This window comes from Octopus sinensis, linkage group LG13 (assembly GCF_006345805.1).
Source record: "Octopus sinensis linkage group LG13, ASM634580v1, whole genome shotgun sequence".
NCBI classification, from domain to species: domain Eukaryota; kingdom Metazoa; phylum Mollusca; class Cephalopoda; order Octopoda; family Octopodidae; genus Octopus; species Octopus sinensis.
The window spans coordinates 36,294,109-36,317,702 of record NC_043009.1 but is presented as its reverse complement, the minus strand read 5'-3'; the positions used below and the strand labels follow the sequence as shown (position 1 = coordinate 36,317,702).

General features: G+C 37.3%; 3 protein-coding genes across 9 annotated transcripts in view; 2 read left to right on the top strand and 1 right to left on the bottom strand.

Annotated features, from left to right (window-relative positions):
• The window catches only part of LOC115218415 (transcription initiation factor TFIID subunit 1), a 79,983-nt gene extending 74,140 nt beyond the window's left edge, over positions 1-5,843 (top strand). For all 4 annotated transcript variants that reach the window (XM_029788216.2, XM_029788215.2, XM_036508307.1 and 1 more), the window contains one exon: positions 960-5,843. In XM_029788216.2, coding sequence (XP_029644076.1) covers positions 960-1,375 — 416 coding nt within the window. In that variant the 3' untranslated portion in view covers positions 1,376-5,843. The remainder of the gene's footprint in view (positions 1-959) is intronic.
• Positions 5,844-7,151: 1,308 nt separating this feature from the next.
• LOC115218273 (piggyBac transposable element-derived protein 5-like) lies at positions 7,152-9,960 on the top strand. The gene is made up of 2 exons (XM_036508317.1): positions 7,152-7,993; positions 9,482-9,960. Exons 1-2 carry the CDS (start codon positions 7,380-7,382, stop codon positions 9,486-9,488), a joined length of 621 nt encoding a protein of 206 aa, XP_036364210.1. The 5' UTR covers positions 7,152-7,379; the 3' UTR covers positions 9,489-9,960.
• A 2,591-nt stretch (positions 9,961-12,551) lies between these two features.
• LOC115218490 (L-aminoadipate-semialdehyde dehydrogenase-phosphopantetheinyl transferase-like) overlaps positions 12,552-23,594 on the bottom strand; it is an 11,708-nt gene continuing 665 nt past the window's right edge. For all 4 annotated transcript variants that reach the window (XM_029788340.2, XM_036508312.1, XM_036508310.1 and 1 more), the window contains exons 2-6: positions 21,556-21,714; positions 19,092-19,320; positions 17,259-17,380; positions 16,337-16,603; positions 12,552-14,684 (exon numbers count right to left, since the gene is read on the bottom strand). In XM_029788340.2, coding sequence (XP_029644200.1) covers positions 14,514-14,684; positions 16,337-16,603; positions 17,259-17,380; positions 19,092-19,320; positions 21,556-21,711 — 945 coding nt within the window. In that variant the 5' untranslated portion in view covers positions 21,712-21,714 and the 3' untranslated portion in view covers positions 12,552-14,513. The remainder of the gene's footprint in view (positions 14,685-16,336; positions 16,604-17,258; positions 17,381-19,091; positions 19,321-21,555; positions 21,715-23,594) is intronic.

Here is a 23,594-nt window from a genome sequence, read left to right as displayed (position 1 = left end):
ATATCTTACATAGTTTCAAAAATGATATCTTACATAGTTTCATGGTCTCAAAAATTTGTCCTATGAAGAAAGGCTGAGGACGCTCGACCTTTATTCTCTAGAAAAACACCGCCGCCGTGGTGATCTCATTCTTGCCCACAACATCATGAGCGGAAAGTGTAACCTCTCGAAAGAGCTGTTCTTCACTCCTGCTCCAGAGCGTCGGCTGCGAGGTCATTCCGAAAAGCTCTACCTGCGACGATTTCATCTCAATCGAAGGAGAGGAGCTTTCTTCTCTCCTCGGGTTGCGGATCCGTGGAACAAGCTGCCAGACGAGATGGTGAAGATGCTGACGACCGCTTTGTTCAAAGCCTCCCTTGACCTCAAGTGGCCTGAACTCTTTACATGAACACCACCCTGTACTTAACTCCATGTCCCCCTACATGGCCTTGCTATTTGCTTTTGAGCCAAATTAACTAACTAACTAACTAACATAGTTCAGCTTACGTAAGTTAATGTATGGAAAGTAAAATAGGAATTTTGAAAGAAGTGTCTATAAAACTAGTTTTTAAACATTGAATGGCTATGGGGGTCTGCCAGAATAAAATTGTTATTGAAGGGGTCCATAGGTAAAAAAACAGTTGAGAACCACTTGTTTAGAGGGAGCAGAGCTGTTATTGTACTTGATATGTTGTGTGTGGTGATGAGACTGGCTAGATGGAGAAAAATAGTTGAGTGCGTGTGTGGTGTGAAGTTGGATATAAACTGGCAGCAAATGTGGAAAGCTTTCTCCAGGAATTCTGCTTAATGAAGTCTTCGCAAATCTAGAAAATGTGTGTATGTGGGGGTGGGTGGGTGGTGGTATCTGAGATGAAAAGTGTTGTAGGAAAACTGGAGGATGGAAATAAAAATATGAAAGCTTTGATATGCAACTCTGTTTTATGTAATATGTCATCTGATCATGTTCTGTTCTCTTGTAGATGGCATGGATGGCAGTGGAAATGAAGAGTTACCTTCTGGAATATCGCAATACATCGAAGACAGTGTCTATGGCCAGCAGTATAGTGGTGACAATGCAAACCAGTTTTACTCAAGTGAGAACGAATCTAACATGTACAATATGGCTGGTATAGGTGATGATGAAGAGCAAAGCTTTGATCCAGCAGCGTTCTTCCTGAGCAGTTCATTGGCTCAGCAAATGACTGATGACAACCAGCAACAGCAACAACAACAGGATGAGGAGGAAGAGGATGAGCAACAACCAGACTCTGTTGAAGACATCAACAAAGACTTGCAGGTCTCAGAGTCAGAAAGTGAAGACAATGACTTTGTGCCAATCAGTAATGATGACAATCAATCTAACGAAGGATTCGATATTGATCAGTTCCTTCACTGAACCGAAACCAAAATGTTTGAAAAAGAAAACAACACTAATAATTATAAAAACAATAAAAGCCTGTGCATAAAATTTCCAGAAAATGTTTAAGAATATGTAAAAAGGTTTGTGGTATGATCTTGTGAAGAGAGAAGAAAGAACTTCATCTCAATGTAAATGAGAATATAAAAGAAATTGTGATGGGGGTGGGTGTCAATATTGTGAAGAATGACAAATAATTCCATCTGAAATTTATTGCCATGGAAACACGCCTGTAAATGTCACTTTTTTTTTTCTTTTTTCACTCCATCTTCAAGCTATATCTTTTAATTTTAAGGTTGTGTGTGTTTATGTGTGGGTGTATAAGGCTATTTATTAGTGCATGCATGTATGTGTGTATGATTTACATTTTATATATGAGTTGTGCTACTGGATATTTTTAGGTGTGTATATATTGAATATTTATGTTATATATATATATATACTGTATGAATTTGAGTGTATGAATTGATGTGTGGTGTCTGTGTTTATATATAAACTTACATGCAAATATATAAAAATATATATTGTGTATGTATATATATAATTTCCAGCAAATTTTACTACTCTGCTCTATTATATTGAGCATTTCTCTCTCTGGATTGTTTTGTACTATTGTGTACTTAGTGCAGGCTTGGCTGTGTGCTTAAGAAGTTCACGAGTCAACCTTGTGATTTCAGGTTTAGTTCCAGTGCATGGCACCTTGGACAAGTGTCTTCAATTATAGCCCCAGAGCCTTGTGAGAAGATTTAGTAGATGGAAACTGAGAGAAGCCTGCCATATATATATATATATATATATATATATATGTTGTGTGTTTGTGTCTCCTTGTCTTGGCATTACATGATGATAGTTGTAAATGAGTGCCACTGTCATACAAGTGATATCATTCCTGTCCAGTCTTCCATGAAAAATATGTCTGACCATGGGCAACACAAAGGGCATCCATCCTCAATCTCTGCCCCATGTAAATATGGAAAAGTGGATGTTAAAACGATGATGTGTACTTCTATTCTGTATGTGTATGTATTTGTAGAACATGTGTATGTTTCACTTCCTGATTGAAATTTCAGTCTTTATTTTGACTGGCCCCTCATTTGGAAATAAGTTCATAAAAAAAAAATCTTACTAACAGGAAAGCAGTTTGTGCTGTTCTTTTCATCATTCTGTCTACAATCAATCAACCTTTAAATTGTACTATTTTTTGTTACCTCATTGAACAGCTAACTCTCACAACAGAACAGGTTTATATTTTGCTGTCTTAAACATCAAGTATGTTATGTTTTAATTCGGTTGCTGTGTTTTTGTTTTTTTATTTGTAGGCACCAGCAATGTTTTTTTTTCATCCATCAACCTAAAGTATTTGTCCTTACTGGTTGTTGTTGTTGTTATCCTTTGATTTTATTGCAGATCTCTCTGGCCATCACATCATGTTCTCATGAAAAGGTGGTATCTTGAGAACTTTCACATTTAGCAATGAAGTGATTGATGATTTCAGTTTGGGGTTTACAGTAATTATCAGTTGATGATTTTTATTGTTTTGTGCTGAGGAAACTTGTTGGGGATTTATTGTTCCTGAATTGCAGAGAAGAAATTTTTTTATGAGAGATGCTTTAAATTTAATTACTTATTAGACAATATTTAGTTGCTAATCTGAAATTTTAATATAAGGTAACACCCCTTTCTCCAAGTTTCAAGCATTTTACCTGTAGTAGAAACAACAACAATTATTGTTATTATTATTATTATTATTATTATTATTATTATTATTATTATTGACAAAATGTTTTGCAGTGCTTATGTCACTTTAGTTTCTGTGGTCAAATCTCACCTGGGCTACTTTGCTTTCCATTCTCCTGCAGGTTGTTAAAAATAAAATGGCAACTAAGTTCTAGGACATTGTTTCTACATTAGAAATTTTTGTTATTGTTACTAAGAAGAGCGATGGAGGCTAGATTTAATAGAGTGCTGGATAAATTAACAACAAATCATACGATTGTTATTTCAAACCACCAGCCCAACCCTGCAGCCATGGTTGGATGTTTAAGAAGTTTGCTTTGCTATAATGTGGTTTCAGGGTCAATCCTAATGCATACTACTTTGGACAAGTGTTTTTTACTGTAGCCTTGTGTTGACTGATACCTTATTAGTGGGGTTTAGAAAATAATAACTGTGCAGAAACCTGTTGTGTGCATGTGTGTGTGTATGCTACAGAGCCTACAAAAACTAGAAATCTTTAATTACCAATGAAATATATGTAATAATACAAACAAAACCACCATAAACTGTTTAACAAGTTCAACCTTTTGAGAATGGAGGATAACTCCAAATAACAAGACTCCAAAATATAAAAGATTCACAGAAAACAAGCAAATAACATCTATATTCCTATCATCAGCTGCTTTGGTAGTGTTAATAACATTAAAAACCTAAATGTTGCCTGGGAATCAATACACACACACACATTTTAACTATAAACCTTTTCAGACAATCACGTCATGATTACAACCATATATAATTGTTTTTGCAGCCGTATAATTACTGGCATCAATGATATTTGACCTGCACACAATCCACAAGCACCATATAACAGCTACTACAAATAAATAGTTGTCCTAACAATGAGGGCCAAGGAGTTAACCATTTGAAGAGAAGACAGTTGTGATGATCATGGTTGCATAGTGAATGAATGGCTTCTGCTAGAAGCATTTTTCATAGCTTCTCTTGTTATTATTAATGAGTTAGTGTTTTCACTGAAGAAGTGTGTGTGTGGCGAGGGTTAAATAAAAGAAGAGAGATAGGGGGTGTGTGGTTTTGCTAGATGTCAACAATACAATACTGGCCACTATTTCTCTATCTTTCTTAGTTCAAGAACTCGTTCACAGTGAGGCGAGCTAAATTTGAAATATGTTTATACATAATTTATGAATAAATTTCACACATACACACTTGTATCATTACCTCGATATATGCACCTGTATCATCCATCAGCTAAAAACCTATAATATACACCTATGTCATCAATTTTACACAAAGTTTATGGGTTATTAGGGAAATATAAAAATAATCCAAAAATTTGTACTGGAGTCATTTGCATGTTCTTCAATACAGAGTTTAATATCAAAACTTTGTGTAATCAGAAGATGGGATAGTGTCAAATTTCACCCCCAACTACTGTCCCAAATAAAGAATGTTCTTTGTATTTTAAACTGTTTCCATGAAGGGTTGTTTGCAATAATTACTTCCAAAACATTATTTCATGTCAGATTCCTCCCTCCTTGTTTGTTTTGTTTTGTGTAATCGAAAATGATGGAAATGAAACGAAGGTGGATTTTTGCCTCCCCAATACATACCTCAAGAAGAGGAATTTGGTAAGGAAAAACAAATACCAGTAACATTGCTAGGAGCCAGTTTGGGTGACTAAGCCCCTGTGTGACATGTGATCTTGTGCCAATGTAAAAATACCACTACTACCACCACCACCACATCATCATCATCATCATCATCATTAGGACAACAAACTAGCATAATGAGAGCATTGCAAATAGCCTTGCAGTGTTTGTTCTGACATTTTACATACTTAGTTCAAGTCTTGTCTATGTCAACTTTGCTTTTCATTTCTCTGGGGTTGATGAAACAAGTACCAGTCATGTACTGAGATTGATGTAATCAATCAGCCCCCTCCCCCACCAAATATCAGGCCTTGTGCCCATTGTAGAAAGGATTATTATTATCATCACAAAGGTGGTGGATTGGCAAAAATCATTGGAGTGGTAATTGTTCTGAGCTCAAATCCTGCCAAGGTCAACTTTGCCTTTTATCGTTCAATAAAACAAAGTACTAGTCAAATACTGGGGTCATTGTAATTAACAAACCCCTCCCCTCCAAATTTCAGGCCTTGTACCCAAATTAAAAACAATTACTAATACAATGGCAGTAGATTGAATTGACAGAATGATTAAAGTATTTCATAAAATGCCTGTGGGTATTTAGTTATGGCTCTTGCCATTCTGAGTTCAAATCCTACTGAGATCATACTAAATACCTTATGGTTATTATGTCCCTCTGTGTACTTCAAATCCTGCCGAAGTTGATTTTGCCTGCCTTTATTCCCTCTCCCTTTATAAAGTTACAAAGTATATGTAGGGTGGGGTTGAGGTTGATTAAATTAATTACACCTCTTGTTAAAATGAAATATATTTGTGGCTTTGTGTCCTAAATTAGAGATCATTGTTTTAAAAGAATCATTCATTAGATGTAAATACAGTAGTTTATCTCAAATCACACCATTATAGTACAAAGACAATGTAAAAACTTGTACATAGATGACATTTTTGTGGTCAGTTTGATATTACATTGTAATTAAGGGCCAACCTTCACTTCATGTTGGATATTTTATCTACGTTTCAAATGATATAAAACAAAATAAAAAATGACAATAATAAATATATTCTTTTGTTGTTTCTTTTATTTTTATAGTGTGATGTTGTTAACTCTCAGGTCAGATTTCTGGTCAAAGAGGGTCCAGATTTCCCCCAGACATCTTGCATATAGGACTACATTATCAATGTCTCTTTGGCAAGACAGCAAGGTGTGAGTTGAGGGAGATTCAGTTGCTATTTCTAGCAGGCCTAGCCACTTCTACAGCTTCTCTCTGCTGCATGTAATGATAAGCCATCCACGTAAATGCTGAGCAATATTTTACTTCCATTTACCACACCAGACAAAATGCTACTAAGCATTTTGTCTGTCTTCCCCTTTTGGGGTCAATAAAATAAGTACTATTTGAATACTGGAGTTGATGTAATCAACTTAGCCACTTCTCCAGAATTGCTGGCCTTGTACCAAAATTTGAAATCAATATATCATTCCATTTTTTTCCTGCCTCTACATTCCTTGTTTAAATCTCACTCTGATCATCTTGGCACCTTTCATCCCCTCAAGGGACCTATAAAACAAATAACAGGTTTCTATGATGGGTGAGAGTTGACTCTGTTCAATAATACATGTTCTATAACAAATTTCTAGTTGTTAAATGTTAGAAATCCTTATTTTGCTGTAAATCTGATAGAATGGCCAACAGAATTTAGCTTTGGTCCCTCTTTGAATTCCACTCTTGAAAAGGACTTGGCCTCTTTCTCTACTGAGTTTGACTTTATCTTTTATCTCTGTGGCCATGCTGGGGCATCATCTTGAAGAGTTTTAGTTGAATTAATTGACCCCAATATATATATATATATATATTTTACTCCTGGTACTTATTCTATTGGTCTCTATTACCAAACCCTAAATATATATATATTTTGATATTTCCCATTGATAACAGCTAAAGAGCTAGAAATGCAGTGTTTTGGGAAGCCAATAAAAGGTAACACTGGGCAGAAATGATGTTTTTACACTTTTTACCATACGAGGGAATATTTTTTTTCCACGATAACTGCAGTGAATTTGCTTTTAGAAGTTGAAATATATCACAAATATATTTTAACTAACTTAAAAATTGCTTATGTCTAAACAATGCGTGACACTGATACTGCTATATATATATATATATATATATATATATATATATATATATATATATATATATATATATATATGTATATATATATATATATATATATATATATATATATGTATATATATATATATATATATATATATATATATATATATATATATATATATATATATATAGAGGTTGTGTTAATCTCATGAAGGGATGGTTTAACCCTTTCGTTACTAAATGGTTGTAACCGACCGAAAAATTTTTTGGGTTCATAAGACCAACCCGGCCATAGCCGGCCGAGAGCACCCATTGTTATTTAAATGTAAATTTGAACCCAAATCTCGTTGCTACATTCGTTAAAACCCGTGATTTCACTTTGTTATCAGCTGTTATTGTATCCGACATTGTTTGGCGTGATATTTGAACTCACTGAATTTTAGAAGATTTTTCCGGCGTTAATTTTTTTCAACTTTGAAAATGGAGAGGAGTTTCATGCCATCAAGCTGTGATTCTGAATTTGAAAGCTTTTCAACAGAGGATATGGAGATATCGAGTGAAATATTGAATGAGGTGCAAGAGCACGTGGTGGACGAAAATGAATCGGATATTTCTGAATATGAAACAGAAAGCGATTCTGAAGAAACTGAAGGCAGTGACGTAGACAGCGAGGATGATTTTACACCAGAATGGAGTAAAGAGTTAAAAGAAGTTTTTATTAACAATTTTTCTGAGGAGACAGGGTCTACCCATAGTCTTTCCCAGGAAGCGAAACCATTAGACTTTTTCTATTTATTTTTTCCAGAATGCTTGTTTGAAGCAATCACTGCGGAAACAAATCGTTACGCAGAATGTAAACAAGCTGGAAAAAAAGATAGCTTGTGGTTTCCTACAACCATGGATGAAATACGGGCGTTTTTTGCAATAAATATAATAATTGGTATAAGACAGTTACCCAGGATTTCAAATTACTGGAGCGATCTGGAACTTTTACGTGATGAGTATGTGTCCAGTATTATGACTGAAATACGATTTGTGAAACTGAACAAATATTTACATGTGAGAGACACGAGCAGTACCCCAGTACGTGGAGAACCAAACTTTGATCCCTTTTTTAAAATAAGACCCCTCATTGACTGCGTTCAAAATGCATATAGAACATTTTACAACCCCGGGAGATACTTATCCGTCGATGAGGGCAAGATGGAGTATAAAGAAGGGGTACGCTTCCGACAGTATATGCCAGGAAAGTCCATAAATGGGATCAAAGTTTGGAAAATGTGTGAAGCAGATACTGGGTACTGCTGTGGGTTTAGCTTCTGTACTGGGAAAAGAGACAATGTTAGTCAGCATGGCCTAGGGTACGATGTGGTCTGGAATTTATCTCTTCCATACCAAAACCAGGGCCGTATATTATTTTTTGACCGATTTTTCAGTTCGGTCAAACTTGCGGTGGATTTAGAAGCTGTTGCAACGTATACGTGTGCTACAGTTATTGCTAGTAGAAAAGGGCTGCCGTTGGATATAAAAAAAGCAAAATTAAAAAAAAAAGGTGAAATAATCCAACGGCAGAAAGGAAATCTGCTAGCGACCGCATACAGAAATAAGAGACAGGTAAATTTTCTATCTACCAGTGCACAACCACGTGTAGATGAAAATGGTACCCCCTTTGTGAACCTTGATTATAACAGATACAGGGGTGGTGTAGATCGACTGAAGCAGAGGATGAGTTATTATCCGGTTGGTAGACCGGATAATAAATGGTGGCGATACCTGGTTTGGTATATAGTAAACATGAGCATTGTAAATGCATATATATTATATACCAAATCAGGAGGGGCTCGCAAGCGGTGCGACCATCTGCAGTTCCGAGCAGATGTAGCAACGCAGTTGAAGGCAGGTTATTCATCCCCCAAATAACTGCAGGAAAGAAAAGCAAAGCCTGACAGAGAGATATTCCTCTGACTTCAGCCGATCTACATAAATTAGAAAAAATCGTGGGTCGCAAAAGGCAGTGCCGTGAATGTCTACAACAACAAAGGAAAACACCCAGTGGAAGGCCAGTTGAAACGTCTTTCCAATGTGCATTCTGCAAGGTTGCAGTATGTAGAGTGGGATGTTTTACAACTTTCCATGATAGAGATATAGTGTAAATATTGTTTGTATATATGTATAATTAGATTGTATAAATATTTTTCAAATTTAACTTTTTATTGTAATTTACCTGTAATTTTAATTTGCCTGTAAGCTGAGTGACAAGTTTTGACTATTTCTATTGTAAATCTTTATTATATATGTTCCTGTGTATTTATGTATGTGTGTGAGTATATTTAATTTTCTAGTTTTCTTCAAAAACAAATTCCAGTATTTCAGTTTATTTTACATTTATGATACACCTGTTCTTCTGTGCATTAAATTCAACTGATAATCTAGTGATGTGCACAATTCTTCTATATCAGAATTTTGTTGCATACCTCAATTAAATATTAGCAGAGGACTCATTTTCTATGGTAATGTTTAAACAAAATTTAAATATTTTTACATTTTGCTCAGTTTATCTGGATTTACCTGTAATTAGAGTCACTTTGAGACAAAAATTATGCAATAGAATTGATTAAAGAACCCTCTCTTCAATCATTGCGATTGCGAGTCCGCTGCCCTAACCACTGGGCCATTGCGCCTCTACAAGTATAAATATATACAGTTCTATATCTAATAGATGAGGAATTATGTTCATTATTTACATTTGATGGAAATTTGTCCACATCTCATTTGTTAACAACGTTTCAGGTGTCTTGGAGAAAACAAGACGACAAATACCCGTCAAATGTAAATAAATATATAGATATTTATAATAATAGGTCCAACTCATAGGATACAATCGTTTCAGTTGGTTCCTTTACACATCAATAATTATTTCAGTTGTATAATACTTCTACGGAGTGGCTGTGTGGGTAGCTTGCTAACCAACCACATGGTTCCGGGTTCAGTCCCACTGCGTGGCATCTTGGGCAAGTGTCTTCTGCTATAGCCCCGGGACGACCAATGCCTTGTGAGTGGATTTGGTAGACGGAAACTGAAAGAAGCCTGTCGTATATATGTATATGTGTGTGTGTGTGTTTGTCCCCCTAGCATTGCTTGACAACCGATGCTGGTGTGTTTACGTCCCCGTCATCTAGCGGTTCGGCAAAAGAGACCGATAGAATAAGCACTGGGCTTACAAAGAATAAGTCCCGGGGTCGATTTGCTCGACTAAAGGCGGTGCTCCAGCATGGCCGCAGTCAAAATGACTGAAAACAAGTAAAGAGAAAGAGTAATATACATTTGTCTATTCATAACAAATACAGGGAAAAAAGACTTATCTCCCTTTGACTTATAAACTGAGGCAGTTTGAAAATTTTTTTTTTCTATTATTAAAATTTACGGATCTTTTCCTTTTGATGGACGGAATTTCTGGTTAACTAAACAATTTGAAACTTCGTATACTGGTAGAATGTGTCAAAAGAAAACATTATTTCCACCTGGCTTTTTTGAGAAAATTGTAATTTGTAAGTTTAACGTAGTTTAATTCTTCGAATATAGATGACAGAAAATGTGGAGAGCTGGAGTAAACATTGTACAGATGTTTTAAGTTCAAATTTTAAATGTTGACTTTTAAATATTTTACCATTCGATGAGCTGGCAGAATTGTTAGCATGCCGGGTGAAATGCTTAGCAGTATTTCGTCTGTCTTCATGTTCTGATATCAAATTTTGCTGAGGTCCACTTTGCATTTCATCCTTTCGAAATCAATAAAATAAATACTAGTTGAGCACTGGAGTTGATGTAATTGACTTACCCCCATCCCAAAATTGCTGGCCTTGTGCCAAAATTTGAAAGCAATATTTTATCATTCATTGGTGAGATGATAAAATATTGAATAAACTTGGCCATGTGCTGGGTTTATTCCATCCACTGTTCATTTGTTTTATGTCTTGGACTGACTGATACTACTATATTCACAATGAGCCAACAAAGAAATACCTATGCGGTCGACCTGGTTGAAATAGCAGCCACATCTCCTTCAAACTAAACCCTGCTGTTTTAAACCAGAAAAAGTCACATAATCCCCTGCTTAAACAGAATTAACCCTGGATTGAAGCAAGCAGTTTTTCATGGATACACAGAACAGAAATTTTAATAAGCAGTAGTAATGATTGAGAGCTTTACCTACAACAGGTGGACATTGTTATACATCACTTATTATTTGCATCACTAATCTGGCAAATACAGAAAAGGTTTTACTTTTCACAGGAGGTCCAAGACAGAAACATGCCTGGGTTTGTTGCCAACTTCAGACTAATAAAATATTGTTTCCTTCTCCTCAATGCATAATTATCATAATTAATTAGATTTCTTGCCAGCTACCACCAATCAACAAAAAGGCTGGCCAGGCAGCAAAAACCCTGCGAGAAACAAGTCTGTTGGTTCGAGGAGCACAACTATTCAACTCCATTCCGGTACATGTCAGAAATCTATCAGGATGCAGTGTGGAATCATTCAAATTGCAGCTGGATAGATACTTAAGCACCATTAGAGATGAACCCCATCTCCCAGGATATACACAACGAGCACAAACTGACTCAAACTCGCTCCTACACATGTCAAAATTAAACAGAGAATACAACCTGGCAACCACACCAGACTCTGAGGGTGGAGTCTTCGACTTGGCCTAAGCATGGACTCAAACTCAATGAAATGAAATGAAATATGAAGTACGATGCTGGTTGAAACTTCTTTTTCATGATTTGAACTTGTAATCATGCATACAAACACATATCTGGAATTTGATTATCAGAATCATGGAACTATAATTCACCAGAAGTTTTTGACCAAATGTTAGGTAATAAATATTGCATGAGGTTGAACGCTAGAAATAGCAGCTGCTTCTCCCAACCTTAACAACGTGCTGACGCCGTCTTACCTGCCTTGAAAAGGCAGAATCGTGCCCTCGCTGCGCGCGTCACTGCTGCCCCTTCCGGTCAGCTCCCCAGCTGCTGACGTCATCCCACAGTATATATTTAGAGGAAAACAGAGAATGAAGTAACTCAATGTCACTATATATTAGTTTTAGACCCTAAAGTCACCTCTTGTCCAATTCCTAACTTTATCACTTCCCTCTCACAGTCACTACCATTTCCTCCACCACTCCCAAAACTAATTCTTTCTCCCACCAAACTGCTTCAGTTTATCTACAACTCTATTTCATATAATTTAGCTTTGGTAGGAATTTCATATTCCATTTTTTTGAAGACTTCTGTCTGAAATATTCCCCCTCCTCTTCCTCACATCAAACTAACATACCATACAACCCCGTGAACTTTTTGTTCTTACTTATGGCAGACCATTCCTTGCTTCCTCTGGATTCCACTGTTTCACTTGGTCCATTAATAACAGACACCACGACCGCTAATGCCATTGCCACCACCATCATCATCATGTTTATATCTTTATTGAGAACTAATTTTGAATGGGAAATAGTTTAAACAGGTAATTTAATTAATTGGTAAATCTTTGCTGCAACAAAAAATTCTGTAACACCATCCTAGTACCTATTGGCTTCCTGTTATTTCAGACTCCTTAGATGAAGAAAGAAATGGTTAACATCAAAGGTAAAGATAAACATTTATTGCAAAACAATTATAAAAATCAACTTATTCTTAATCTCATGTTCCAAACACATTGTTTAGAGATAAATAAACAGAGAGGGTGAGTGTGGTGTATCTGTATACCACAGAGGAGTGTAGAGCACCTGGTGACAAGTCTGACATGCATGAATGATCCTTACTTCAACAATTTTATTTCACTTTCCTAGTTCCTGTAATTTTCCTCTCATGATTACCAGGAGAGACATGGTTCATCCACATGGTTGACTTATTCTTGATACACTATCTATCTATCTATAAAATGTATTGAGAAGTCAGCCATGTGCACACACACACACATTGATACTGCATGAATCTTGGTAAAGGTAATAATACTTGTTTAAGGATTTCTAGTTTATAGAGATTTTGTTGACCCCCCCCCACACACACACGAATATATAATTTAATTATAGCTCAGAAGCTACATAAATGACTCAAAAATTGAGTTTCATACAAACACAATTATCAAACTGCAAATTCAGTTGCATACAGCTTCACAGTGGGATTGAACTTGAGACCTTAATTGTGAAATAAACTTTATAATCATTTGATGATATGAGTGTATAAATGTTAACTGAGCAGACCAATTTTCAAGGGTACCCCCACCTTGTTGGGTCATTTAAATAAATAAATAAATGTCTGTCTATCTATCAGCTTAAAAATCCAACAATTGTTTCACTTGCATTAACATACACAACACACACACACATATATATATAAATATAAAATATTATCAAAGTAATCCAAATTGCTGCAATTCCAACTGAACGTCTGAAATAATTTTAGCTGTTAATAAATGCTATATGTATATATTAACTATATATATATATATATATATATATATATGTGCGTACATGTGTGTGTTTATATGTTAATGTAATTGAAACAATTGGATTTTAAAGATGTGATCTCAGATATGATATGATTTTCTGTGTACATATTATTTGTTGTTATTAAATATTCTGAATTTCTTAAAATTCCACAAAAGAATTGTTGGATTAACCTGCCATATATGAAGATTTACTTGGGATTTGCATTCTACTTACATTTGTTGGTATCTGGTTGTTGGAAATTTAACCTTATTCCTTTATACTGATTGCTTAATTGATATCTGCCAGGATTTTTAAATCCCATTTTTCTCTTATATATATATATATATATATATATACACACACACACACAAACACATGATGAGAATATAATGATAAATTATCCAGGCGGGTACCATAAGTGCTCTGAGGTATATTCCATGTTTTGGCTAAACATATCAAGTAGTAAGAAGCACTAAATATTGCTTACATTAAGTAATCCCACAGTAATTCTTCTGATGGGTAAATCCTGGTTTGCTTATTTGGATTATGTATATTTTTTGGTAGTGTAAATCCAAAACGATAAAAAGAATACAGATGGATTGTGGTTTGCTGTAGCTGTTTCAGACATGTTTTTTTTCATTGATGAATAGCAGTGTTACATCCTGTAAACACCCCACAAGATATAACACTTCTCTTCATCAATAAAATAACATGCCTGAAACAGCTGATGTGAACCACAATCCATGTGTTATTGTTCGTCCTTCACCTAACTTGGATCATGCAATTTGTTGGGATCTAGTGTTTATAGACGACGGATCAATAGGTGCAGTGAGTGTATCCATGTGTGACCTTGATGACTCATTGTATATTCAGACAGCTGCTTGTAAATGTTTGCATAACTGGAGAACAAATCCATGTTTACTTTAGTGAGTGAGTATTTGTCGTTATACATTGTTTGTACAAGATAGTACTATAACTGGCCTGACCTTGGTGCTTTCACCATTTAAATACCTGATTCTCTCGAATCCTGGAGATTATATATATATATATATATATCTATATATACACACACACATACACATGTAGTGATGCACACAGAGCAATTGCACATTGAAAGTTTACGTGACTGATTCCTGTTGTTTTTTGGGTCTTTCTAGTTTGGAATCAAAGTTCTGCCAGTATTCGAGATCAGCTGGTGTCTGTGGCATGGCATTGGCTATCAGTTCTTGAAAGGAAAGAATTCTAAATGGTTTAACAGTTGAAGCTTCAATGAGACTTTGTTGTGATTCCTGAAAAAACAAAAAGATAAAATAATTTTTATTTTGTTTTCAAATCTAGAAATGTCATTTAATGTTTCTATGCAAGACAACAAAGATTTTAAGATGTCAACCACATTTTCTCCGACCCAACACCCTACTGTTTTAAATGAGGGGGGGGGGGGGGCATTTGTTTTATGCCCTGAATATATTTGGATTGGGCAAATAAGAGAGGCTCTACATATTTAATGAGTTAAAAATAGTATCCAAATCTCTCTTGCATCATACTCTACTGTCCACCATGACCACAAACATCACAACCATCATTGTTAAATGTCCATTTTCCATACTGTAATGGGTTGGATGGTTTGACAGAAGATGGTCAGCTGGAGGGCTGCCCGAGCTCCATGCCTGTTTTGGCATGCTTTCTATAACTGGATGCCCTTCCTAATGCCAACCACTCAGCATAGCGTACTGGGTGCTATTATGCAGCACTGGCACAAGTGCTCTTCACAACGCACTGGCACCCACTAGCTTGCAAGATTAGGAATGCTCAGCTGAAAAGGAAGGGATGCAGGGGACATACCTGTATGCAAGGACAACCAAGTATTTACCTACCTTGACATATATTCTCGAGCATAGCGAATTGCCAGAAGTCTTGGTTCCCTGTCATCCCCTCTGTGAGGCCCAAAGTACATTACATTTATGTAGAAACTGATACACTAAGAGAGGAGATAGTCACAGTTGGAATGCTTCAGATCATAGATTTGTTCAGTTAGACCTGATCTGTGGGTGGATATGGTGAACCAGTGAAGACATGAAGGTGTTCCTGTAATCCTGCTGCAGTTACTGAGGTGTATCAGTAGCTGAGGCATTTGGCTCTAAATAGTTGAGTCCACTCATGTGTAATGATGCACTGCAGGGTGGTATAAGTACAGGAAGCACTTCATGATTCACATGAGAAGCAGCAGTGAGGACAGTTAGTGGTCATTCAATATGCAAGAAATAGTAACCAAATCATACTCTACTAGCTTAAAAAAGGAAGGACACAATGTAAATGTAGTACTAGATACTACAATATATAGAAATATAAAAGCTGGAATGTATTTGATCACAGGTCTGCTGTGTGGGGCTGACCTAGGGTTAAACACCCTCACCCCCACCAACTACAATAATCTAACCAGTCACAGTCTGAAGGATATATTCGATAATGTACTTTTTGATGTATAAAGACTGCCTAAAAAGGCAGGATGGTCATAGCTGAAACCCTTTTGATCATAGGTCTCCTGTAACAAGGTTGATCTGGGGTTTAACAACATCAGTCAAAACAATGAGAAAACCTTTATGTGGTAGATCAACCTGCTAGGAATAGCAACCAAATGTTCATCAAATTACAGCCCTATATCTCATTACAAGGATAGACAAGTCGGATAATGTAATTCTGGATACATTGTGCTTGAAGAAAAGATCAAACATCAGTCAACAAACATAATAGTTATGACAGAAATACCTTTGATCATAAATCTCCTGGCTAAATATAGACTTGGTGTTAAACAACAAAACCCTACCCACACATACAAACAAGGAAAGTTTCCTCCCCCTATTCTTGGAGATACAAAAAAACAGGTTTATTTAAAAAAAAATTCCACTGTTCACACATAAAAAGAAGAAAAAACTCGAAAAACCTTTTCATTGTGGTTTGTTTTGGTTTCTTGTGCTGTAAGATGGTTCTGTGGTGTAAGATATTGGTAAGCTATGGCAATGCAGTGGTCACCTTCCAGTAGAGTCTCTTCAAATGTCCACTCTTTGTTGATTTTACCATCCAACAAGAGAACTGTGTCAGTAACAGTGTTGCCGCTGGTCAGTAGAGGACTGGATACATGAAATTCTAACCTGTCCAGGCCGAAACCAATACCAGCTCCAAGACATTTAACCATACTTTCTTTCAAACACTGCAAAAATGATGATAATTATGATAATGATTATTATGACGATAATAATATCTAGACTGGTTAATATGTTGGCATTATAAAATCAAAACTGCCGACACCACTTTGAGGCTGTAACTGAGGGAGAAAATGCAATGATTCTTTGGGACTTTCCAGTACAGAGACTGAACCATCAAAGCTAATAAACCAGATCATTGTTTAACATCCGCTTTCCATGTTAGCATGGGTTGGACCAAAACAATAAAGTTTGTTTATTGATCAACATTAGCATTCCTTGTGATCATATCTTGGCAAAAGAATTTGACTAGTTCACAAAATATAAATTAAAATTGAAAAATGTGACATCTCAAGGTGGTTACAACACCAGTGATTGTAGGAACCAGGAATGTTGAAGAAAGGAACTGAAAATTATTGAGAATGATTCCTGTTCAATTGATAGTTGGAATATAGGTATTAAGCCACAAACTTGATGTATTGTGTTTTAAATTGACTTCCAATACTTTAGTGGTATCTATTTTATTGACCCAGGAAGAATAAAATATAACGTCAACTTCAACAGGATTTGAACTCTGAATGTAAACAGATGTAATTAAAAACCATAATACATTTTGTTCATTGATCTACTGATTTCTTTGGTCTGATAATAATGAATACATACCCAATGTCTGTAAAACATGAGGAGCTGGTTGAATTCACTTCCTGCTGACTGGATCACTCTCCATTCAAGCTCAGTGAACTGTCGTCTCATATCAAAGAAGAATTTCTTGACAGTCCTTCCCACTGAAATAGATTCCATGTGGAAGAACTAGTAGGTATGCTTTGCAATTGGGGAAGAACAGAGAAACAAAACATCCACCCGCAAACATTCATACATACACATACACAGATGTATGCATGCTTAAGTTTACACACAGATATCTTCTTTGGTTGTGCTGCTTTTGCAGATTCCTATGTCTCTGTTGCCATCCAATTCTTATTTCTTTACTACCCACAAGGGGCTAAACACAGAGAAGACAAACAGATTAAATCGATTATATCGACCCCAGTGCGTAACTGGTACTTATTTAATCGACCCCGAAAGGATGAAAGGCAAAGTCGACCTTGGCGGAATTTGAACTCAGAACGTAACGCCGGATGAACTACGGCTACGCATTTCACCCGGCGTGCTAACGTTTCTGCCAGCTCACCGCCATCCAATTCTGTTATGAATTTGTACTTGGCTTTAAACAAATGTAAAGTTCTGAGATCGATTTGCTCGACTGAAACCCTACAAGACAGTACCCCAGTATGGCTGCAGTTTAATGATTTAAACAAGTATAGGATGAAAGACAAACTCATACACATGTATACATGTACACACATATGTTTGTATATATATATACTCGCGGAGTGGTTGGCGTTAGGAAGGGCATCCAGCCGTAGAAACTCTGCCAGATCAGACTGGAGCCTGGAGCAGCCCCTGGCTTCCCAGACCCCGGTCGAACCGTCCAATCCATGCTAGCGCGGAAAACGGACGTTAAACGATGATGATGATGATACTGTATGTTTGTATTGGGAGCTTGATACATAGTGAATATCTAATTACACAACCATGGATGCTGCCCCTATGGATGTACTGTAGTTACGACCATTGATCTTCTAGGATTCCTCTGCTTAGTATCAATGTGTGAAGCACCATTGGCTCAGTTGAGCTCTTCTGCCACCGCTTCACAATCTGTCTTGCTGCAGTCCCATGACTTTGTTGTATCACTGGCAGGGTGGCTGAACAGGTGCTATACCTTGCCAAATGAAATACACATAGACATACATATATACAACATGCATGAAATTGTATGCATATATAAACATACATAAATCCAGTTGTATCTACACATGTACACACAGTTGTATGAGCACATATACACACAAGTATACAGTCGTGTGTAACACAAGAGCATTGTTTTATGGTTTTACAGATTGCGGCCAAGCTGGAGTACTACCTTTAAAAATTTGTATTTTCTTCAACCTAGCATCCATTTTATTGATATCTACTTGTCAAACAGCTAGGTTATGGGACATAAAGGGATGCAACACAAGCAACAACAATTATGTGGCTCCCCTGACCTGTTAGAAATAGCAGCCAAATTTCCCTCAAATCCTTACACTCTCCTATCATTAACAAATAAATGTAGTTCTGTTGTAGGGAAAGACAGGATGGTCATGGTTGGTATGCCTTTGATCATGGGTCAGCTTGATCAAATAACAAGAAAATGGTAATAGAGTGCAATTTGAGGGAGGGAGATTTGGCTGCTATTTCTAGCAAGAGAGCGATTGAAGGGAAGTTTGTATTGGATGAAGTAGTCACAGATATGGAGAGATGTTCCCAGCTGGAATGCCTTTGATCTTACATCTGTTCAAGACGGGCACACCTGGGGTTAAGCAATAACAACAACTGCTAGTGTTACAAATACAACAAATGAAAACAGAGCAAAGAAAATACCTGTTTACCTACTTGGTTGTTCTACTTTCATGACGTCTACCCCAATGTCAACATTCGAGTGGGTAGCTAAGACAGTGAAATTGCCATGGTGGGCAATATTGAAATGGGGTGAAGTTTTGCTGAGGGCATTGCCTACAGATGATAGATATGGCTTTCCTTTGTCAGTCCGGCTTAGTACCAATGAGGAGTAGGGGACTTGCAGTAAACTACTCAGAGATTTACGGATTAACAAACGACCAGCCTAGAAAATTAGAGAAATCAAAGAAAGAAAGGATGAATAGTTATGTCATTGATAAGTTAATTGGCAAATATTTTATAGTTTGATCCCTTGTCAGCCCTGACTCTGGCTTATGATCAAAGGTGATCCATCCTTGACCATCTCATCCATTGTGTGTATAGGACTACATTATGCAATGGGTGCTTTCATTTTTTAGGTGGAAGCCCTGACTCTGGCTTATGATCAAAGGTGATCCATCCTTGACCATCTCATCCATTGTGTGTATAGGACTACATTATGCAATGGGTGCTTTCATTTTTTAGGTGGAAGTGTGTGATGTGAAGGAGATTTGGCTCCTTTTTCTAGCTGATCATGATGTGATCATGTAAAAATTTAATGTATTTTATCATACTAAGCTCAGACTTGCATTAATTTTTGTATTCACAGAAATTTATTATTTTTGTTTTTACTTTATGAGCTTCAACTGCAATTACAAAAGACCCAGAAGGGCAATAAACCAGATTTGCGTGCCAGGAATATGCCAAAAGTAAATCTAAAGACTGTCTATGGTGATGTGACAAAGGTAGTTATATACTTAAAAGTAGGTGACTAATACACACACACAAACACATAAAGTAACCAGTTATTAGAATTCAATATACTTATGATTCACAGTATTACTAATCTCTGGTGGTGTGAATTTATTCAGGTCTGTCTGTCTCTCTCTGTATATATTACATCATCATTTTAAGACCTCCAAAGCTAACATGGACGGGATGGTTTTTCTGAGGCAGGGTTTTAAGGTTTTATAGCTGGATGCCAAACCTGTTATGAACCCTTTTAGCCATCATTAATGACACACAAGTGACTGAGGGTTCTGGCGATTTGCTGTGCATGGGAAGACATGTCCAGCTAAGTGAATTGTGGTCACAATCAGTGCTGGTGCCAAGTAAAAGGTACCCATGCTGGTGACATTTAAAAGGCACCAATGGGGTGGCACATAAATGCACCCTGTAACTTCTGTAAAGCGGTTGGTGTTAGGAAGAGCATCCAGCTATAGAAACCAAGCCAAAACAGATGACTGGAGCCTGGTGCAGCTCTCTGGCTTACCAGTTAGCATGGAAAACGGACATTAAATGATGATGAAGGACATTATGTACATATTTTAAAATTAGGATTGTATGAGTGTGTATATGGTCTTTACTTAAATGTTTGCTCACTTAGGCTGACCTAGGGGCTAAACAACTATAATAATCCTTTTTACTATAGGTACAAGACCTGAAATTTGGGGATAGGGGTTAAGTTGATTATATTGACCCTAGTACTCTACTGGTACTTAATTTATCAACCCTGAAAGGATGACAGGCAAAGTCGACTGTAGCGGAATTTGAACGTAAGGACGGATGAAATGCTGCTAAGCATTTTGCCCAGTGTGCTAATGATTCTGTCAGCTTGTTACCTTTCTGAACAACAATAATAATTATGACTGTATGCTGTCAACTTAATGTGACAGTCCCATGAAAGGGAAGAATGCTACTGCTATTTAGCCCTAGGAAACACTGTTTCCTGCATCCTTATATTTTTAAAGGGGGAGATAAGCACCTCTACCCAGCAAAGCCAGCATCCAGACAGCTAGCAAGCCATGCTCCTCCAGACTGATGATGAGCAATGACTCTGAAACTAGTCTCTGGATGCTGGGTGGAGGTGCTTATCTCCCCCTCTGAAAACAAGGATACAGAAAATGTATCATGGCCAACAGGAAACGGTGTTTCCTAGAACTATATAGCAGCAGCATTCTTCCCTTTCATGGGACTGTCACATTAAGTTGACAACATACCATCACTTTATCGTGCCGCTACAGTATAAATCTCTCTCAGAGATTTAGAAATGTAATATTTCTACAATAATAATTATTTCAAATTTTTGCCACAAGGGCAGCTTGGGGAAGGTGGGGATGAGTCGATTACATCAACCCCAGTGTTCAACTGGCACTTATTTTATCGACCCCGGAAGGGTGAAAGGCAAAGTTGACCTCAGTGGAATTTGAACTCAGAACATAGTGACGGGTGAACAATTCTGTCAGCTTGCTGCTTTATCAACAATAATAATAATAGTACTCTCACACCAACACTCTTCATCCTCTCCCCACAACACAACTCACCTCTAATCGGCCAACACTCCTCCATCATAATTCATACCCCTACCCTACTCCAGGTGTGGAAACTTCATGCCTAGAAATAAATTCCTACCAAGACTTACCATTGCAGCTTTGGCATCTTTTTGGAACATGAACTGAGAAATACGCTCTTTTTCTTCAGGTTGGATACACTGAGCAGCAAAGGTCCATTCTGATTGTAAAGGGTTCCAGAAACCAAAATTAAATGCAAGTCGCAATCCTGCCATGAAATTCTTCATAAGCTGGAGAAAAAAAAAAAAGAAAAAACAAGACTAACTTTGCTTTGTTGTTAAGATGTTTGGTCTAGATTTGATCTCATGTTATAGCACCTTAAGTAATATTTTTTACTGTGGTCTCATGCTGATCAATACCATGTAAATAATAGACATTGTGTAATACAGATGTTCTTTTATTTGTTTCAGTCATTAGATTGTGGCTATGCTGGGGCACCATCTTGAAGGGTTTAACAGAACAAACTGATCCCAGAAATTATGAATTTGTAAGCTTGATGCTTATTCTACAGTCGATTTTGCCAAACTGCAGCTACGGGGATGTAAACAAAGCAACACCAGATTAAGGCAGTGGTGGGGAACAAACATGCACAAATATATACTAATAGATATACATGATGGGATTGTTTCAGTTTCCATCCACCAAGTCCACTCAAAAGGCTTTGATCGACCCAGGGCTAGAATGGAAGACACTTACCCAAGGTAACACACAGTGGAACTGAACCTGGAACCATGTGGTTGGGAAGCAAACTTTCTATTGCACAACCATGCTTGTGCATAAATATTTTATTTTAGTTGAACCAAGCTCTTACTACTCTGAGTATATATATCATCATCATTTAACGTCCGTTTTCCATGCTAGCATGGGTTGGATGGTTCGACCGGGGTCTGGGAAGCCAGAAAGCTGCACCAGGCTCCAGTCTGATCTGGCAGTGTTTCTACAGCTGGATGCCCTTCCTAACGCCAACCACTCCGTGAGTGTAGTGGGTGCTTTTTACGTGCCAGGCGAGGCTGGCAACGGCCACAATTGGTTGGTGCTTTTTACGTGCCACTGGCATGGAAGCCAGTCAAGGTGGTGCTGGCATCGGCCACATTCGGATGGTGCTTTTTACGTGCCACCGGCACAGGGATCACAACTACAATTTCCATTGATTTTTGATGTTGATGTACTTGACTCAATAGGTCTCCTCAAGCACAGGGTCGAAACGGTGTTTCTTTATATATATATATAAGGTGAGCTGGCAGAATTGTTAGCATGCCAGGCAAAATGCTTAGCACCATTGTGTCCGTCTTTACATTCTGAGTTCAAATTCCACTGAGGTTGACTTTGCCTTTCAATCTTTTAGGGATCAATCTTTTAAGGACCAGTTGAGCACTGGTGTTGATGCAGTCAAATTATCCCCTCCCCCAAAATTGTTGGCCTTGTGCCAAAATTTAAAATCAGTATATATATAATTATCGGAGGCACAATGGCCCAGTGGTTAGGGCAAGCGAACTCGCGGTCGAAGAATCATGGTTTTGATTCCCAGACCAGGCGTTGTGCGTGCTTATTGAGTGAAGACACCTAAAGCTCCACGATACTCTGGTAGGGGGTGGTGGTGACTCCTGTTGTGCTCTTTCGCCTCAACTTTCTCTCACTCTTTCTTCCTGTTTCTTGAGTAAGGATGCGATGGACTGGTGTCCTGTCCAGCTGGGAGGAACACATATGTCACAGAAACCGGGCCCATAAAAAAAAAGATATAATTATCAGCATTGTTGTGTATTTGGTCATCTTTTTCATGCAGCCATGGGCTGGAAGAGACTACGACGGGAAGTATTCTTTGGGGGCTAGATGTCCTTCCTGATAACCCCTCATCCAAGGTATTTTATTCCAATGGAATTTGCATACTGAATCAATGAGCTGAAGCACAGGCTTGTTTTATGTAGGGGTATAAACAAATATTGGTTTAAAATATTGGCACAAGGCCAGCAATTTCAAGGGGGGGGGGGTAAGTCGATTACATCGACCCCACTGTTCAACTGGTACTTATTTTATCGAACTTAAAAAAATGAAAGGCAAAGTCGACCTTGGTGGAATTTGAACTCAGAACGTAAAGACGGACTAAATGCCG

Bases quoted from the DNA above. Each gene is read 5' to 3' on its own strand.
- LOC115218273 (XM_036508317.1), top strand. From the start codon at position 7,380: ATGGAGAGGAGTTTCATGCCATCAAGCTGTGATTCTGAATTTGAAAGC.